This window comes from Agrilus planipennis, unplaced genomic scaffold, assembly GCF_000699045.2.
Source record: "Agrilus planipennis isolate EAB-ADULT unplaced genomic scaffold, Apla_2.0 scaffold308, whole genome shotgun sequence".
Classification (NCBI taxonomy): domain Eukaryota; kingdom Metazoa; phylum Arthropoda; class Insecta; order Coleoptera; family Buprestidae; genus Agrilus; species Agrilus planipennis.
In genome coordinates this window covers 26,160-30,031 of record NW_020439143.1, presented here as the reverse complement: position 1 = coordinate 30,031, position 3,872 = coordinate 26,160, and the positions used below count along the sequence as shown (strand labels likewise).

Sequence of the window (3,872 nt, the reverse complement as noted above, 5' to 3'; positions counted from 1 at the left end):
TATTGCTTAATTATAATAATATGGACAGCCCCTAAGCGCAAAAAAAACTCAAAAACATTGAAAATATTTATTGTGACACTACCCATGACTAATAAATACACAGGATGTTTAGAGTAAAGCCATCTAATGAGACTAAATGATTATTATTCGTATTTGTAGTCAAATTTCGAGAATTTTACTAAAGGAAGGTAATTTTAATTAATTTACGACTTTATATGTATATATTATAATATACTCAAATGGATTTTTGTTTCTTTCTTTATTTTTTTTAATGTATACCCATTTAAAGAAATTGTCTTTTAAAAATTTAACTGCAATTTCTTATACGTATTTGTATACGAGACAGTAATTGTGATTTGATTATAAAAATGTAGTTTTCATAATGGTAATATTTCAGAATAATTAACAAGCATTTATTTTTTTAACGGTAACATTCTAAATTTAATGTGAAATGGTTACTTATTAGTAAATTGTTATTATAAATATGCTGATGTCAAGGAAAATCAATCATATAAAAATGTTTATATTTATTTCCAAATAAATACATGTTTAATCAAAATAAAAAAGTTATAAATAGAAATTTAGTTTGTATAAATTAGGTGGAATGATTGCCTTTAACTGCTTATTTCTTTTTTCTATCTTGAGTACATTTTGGACAATACCATTTACCTTTTGGTTTTGTTGTTAAACCAACACAAGCAAAATGAAACCATTCAATTGGACACTGAAATATAAATTCATAAATTGTTAACAAACCAAATTAACAACTTATAACAAATTTATTAGACATTTAATTCACAAATTAATGGAAACAATATCCACTATACTTACATCTGGATTATCACAGCCAATCATCTCTCCATAAGACACTTGGTGGCAAAGACAATATGTAGGTTCATTAGGATCTACTGGCATGTCCAAAACATCACTAGGGTGCGCAATTCCTGCAAGTGCTGGCAAAACTGCATCTATAAGCATAAAAGTCAATAAATATTCTACTAAAATCATGAGTACTTATTGCTTCCTGTTTTTGAAACATTAATAAGAAAATAAGGAAATAAAACTAGGATCATATTCATATAAGTTGTAAAATTCACCTGCAGCTTTTGTAACAGAAACTGTTCCACCACTGATGGCAGATATAGTACTTGAACCTTTTTGTTTTTTCTTTTTTATTCCTCTTCCTGTACCAGTTGAATCTTCTTCACTCGAATTCCCTGACCGCTTTTTCTTATTATCTTTAACATCTTTAATTTTCTTCCTTCCTTCTGTTTAAAGTGAATTTTATATAAAAATAATGTGCTAATTTAAGATACATATAACCATATTTAACATAATTATACTATACATACTTTTACCAACAGAATTTTCTTCTTGATTTCTAGATTGGCTGATTGCTTTATCTTGAATTTCAGCTTCAAATCTTGCTAAATCTGAATCTAATCTTCTTATATGTTTGTCAACTAATTCGTAAGTCTGTATTGCTAACTGTACTTTATCATCGCCATATTCCTATAGTTAACAAAGAATTACTTCTCTGTAATTTATTTGCTTTAAACAGGATCAACAAAATTACTTCATTTATACCTTGGCTTTGTTGAAGAGACTTTGTATTTTATCTAGCTCTTCTTTCTTTTCTTCTGGTATTAAATTTTTCTGATTTCGCAGATAATTATCAGCTAATGAGTCAATATTCTTCATTAAACCTTGGGCCCTTGTATCCAAGTCTCTCATTAGGGTAAAATTTCGTTGTAATTCTATGGGTAAATGTTCCAAACCTAGAACAGCTTCAAATTAGATTTGTGTTTTCTAAAACGTATTTTTCCATTACTGTCTAAATAATGCTCCAAGTACAAAGCCGAAGTCATTGCGCTATGTAATACAATTGGTTGCAAATTAAGGTGCTGATATTATTCTCTCTTCAGATAACTATATACCTATTTATTAATGTCTGTTTAACTGCAAAACTCCCAGTTATCTTAATTTCAGCGCAACACGTTCCTAATAAAACGACAAACAATATAATTTTTATAACTCCGTTTAGTTCTTAAATGCTACATTACTAATGAAAAATAAACACACATTGATAATATAAACACATTATGTGAATGAACAACCGACGTCAGGTCATTTAACCTAAACTTGGCAGCTTGGCAGCTGGATCATAGAGCTGGACAGTGCTATTCTATTTAATTAATTATGTCCATAGACAATTATGTCCATAACTACAGTCCATAAACAAGAATTATATCTTATACTAAGAATTAGACGCACAATTTATTGGTAATATTTAAATCGGAGGATTAATCATATCAGGTGCCAGTTCACACAACTGGTTATTAACATATAACCATAATCTATGGTCATAGATTAAGTCTATGGATGCTATGGTCCTATGGATTTAAGTCCATAGATTAGATTAAGTCTTCATTCATTTGTCAATGTTTATTCATCGATCTTGCATGTGCTTCTATGCACGTAATTTTGGTTCGTGATTAGTGGCTCCCATTCGTAATCTACCGTGGCTCTATCATTTTATTCTACCCTTTGTAGATCTATTATCTATGATTTTATTCAACAATTGTATTCTACTGGAAGATGTGGAAAACTGACCGCAGACGTTTGTTGTAATGATAATAAACAAAGAATATAATATCAACTTGCAATTAAAATGGTGCGCCATAAAAATAGGTACATATCATTATTTAATGTTCACTGTTATTTAACTGATTTAATTAATTTTTAGGTACATCATATTCCAAATTAATGAGCAAAATACTAAAGAAGAACATAATAAATTGAATCTGAACAACAGTACCTTGTATAATGCTATTTTAGAAAGATTACAACAGCTTCATGGTGATTTTGGTGTTGCAGCATGTAAAACTGGATTTGTAGCAAAATATTGCAATAAGGAAACTCGAGTTGGTATAATCCGTGTAAGGCATGGACCTCACAAATTAATCACTAGTACGTTACCATTAATAAGTGAAATTGAAAAGAAGAAAGCAAACATCACCATTTTATATATAGGAGCAACAATGCAAAAGTGTTTCCAATTTCTTAAAAAGTATCAAGAACAAAAGGTTGAACAGTTTTGTGTGAATTTAAAAACCATTGAGGAAAAAGAAAATATGAAGAAAATGCTGATGAACCTTAGTAGTATTGAAAACATGATGTCTTAATTTGGTAAGCTTCATACTGTTTTTTATTTTTGGTATGACTTTTTTGATAGAATATACACATTGTGTGTATATCATAGTTTTCATCTAATTTGCTTTTCATGATCTTAAAATTTTTGTACATGAAAAAAAAATTTAATTAGTGCATGTTGAGCATCTACTTCAATTCTTTAAAACAGTTGGTTCCATTGATATTCCATCAAAAGTGTTTAGTAAACTGTTTTTAACATGATGCTTAATTCCTACAGGCCCTTGAGTTTTGCAATGTATTTTGCTGTAGATAATTGACTTCAGCACTTTGTAAATGTCAAATAATGAAGAAATATTCGACATTGGACATTGAAAACAAAGCCTAAACCTTGCAAGAAATACACCCATCATCAAATGTGAGTGTTCTTAATAGATTTGATGTTAAAAAAGTTGGATATCACACCACTAAAGGTTGTGCAAAAATGTCTTAGAGCCAATTTAAATTGTTCTGGTCTGTCTGAGATATATTGCTCAATATAATCTTTAATAAATATAACATAATGAACTACTCTAATTGTGGATGTTAAGAAGTACCCATTATTGCCTTGATAATTCATGTTTCTATTGAGTTATGTCTGATGATTACATAACAGTAAACGCCCACCATCTTTCAAAAACTTGATGATGATAGTGTGGATTATAATATAAAAAGGGGCTCAT

General features: G+C 29.1%; 1 protein-coding gene and 1 non-coding gene across 3 annotated transcripts; one reads left to right on the top strand and one right to left on the bottom strand.

Moving 5' to 3' along the window:
- Positions 1 to 539: 539 nt before the first annotated feature.
- On the bottom strand, positions 540 to 2,142 carry LOC112905426 (inhibitor of growth protein 4-like). The gene is made up of 6 exons (XM_025977822.1): positions 1,832 to 2,142; positions 1,588 to 1,778; positions 1,353 to 1,512; positions 1,098 to 1,268; positions 832 to 968; positions 540 to 724 (listed from the first exon to the last, which is right to left on the bottom strand). The coding sequence occupies exons 1-6, from the start codon at positions 1,866 to 1,868 to the stop codon at positions 623 to 625; spliced, it is 798 nt and encodes a 265-aa protein (XP_025833607.1). The 5' UTR covers positions 1,869 to 2,142; the 3' UTR covers positions 540 to 622.
- A 334-nt stretch (positions 2,143 to 2,476) lies between these two features.
- LOC108741470 lies at positions 2,477 to 3,726 on the top strand. Of its 2 annotated transcripts, none has more exons than XR_003231774.1 (3): positions 2,477 to 2,691; positions 2,747 to 3,189; positions 3,431 to 3,726. It is a non-coding gene; the product is annotated as an uncharacterized LOC108741470 (transcript). The 2 variants fall into 2 exon arrangements; XR_003231775.1 differs by having other exon boundaries at positions 2,478 to 2,691; positions 3,463 to 3,726.
- Positions 3,727 to 3,872: the final 146 nt, after the last annotated feature.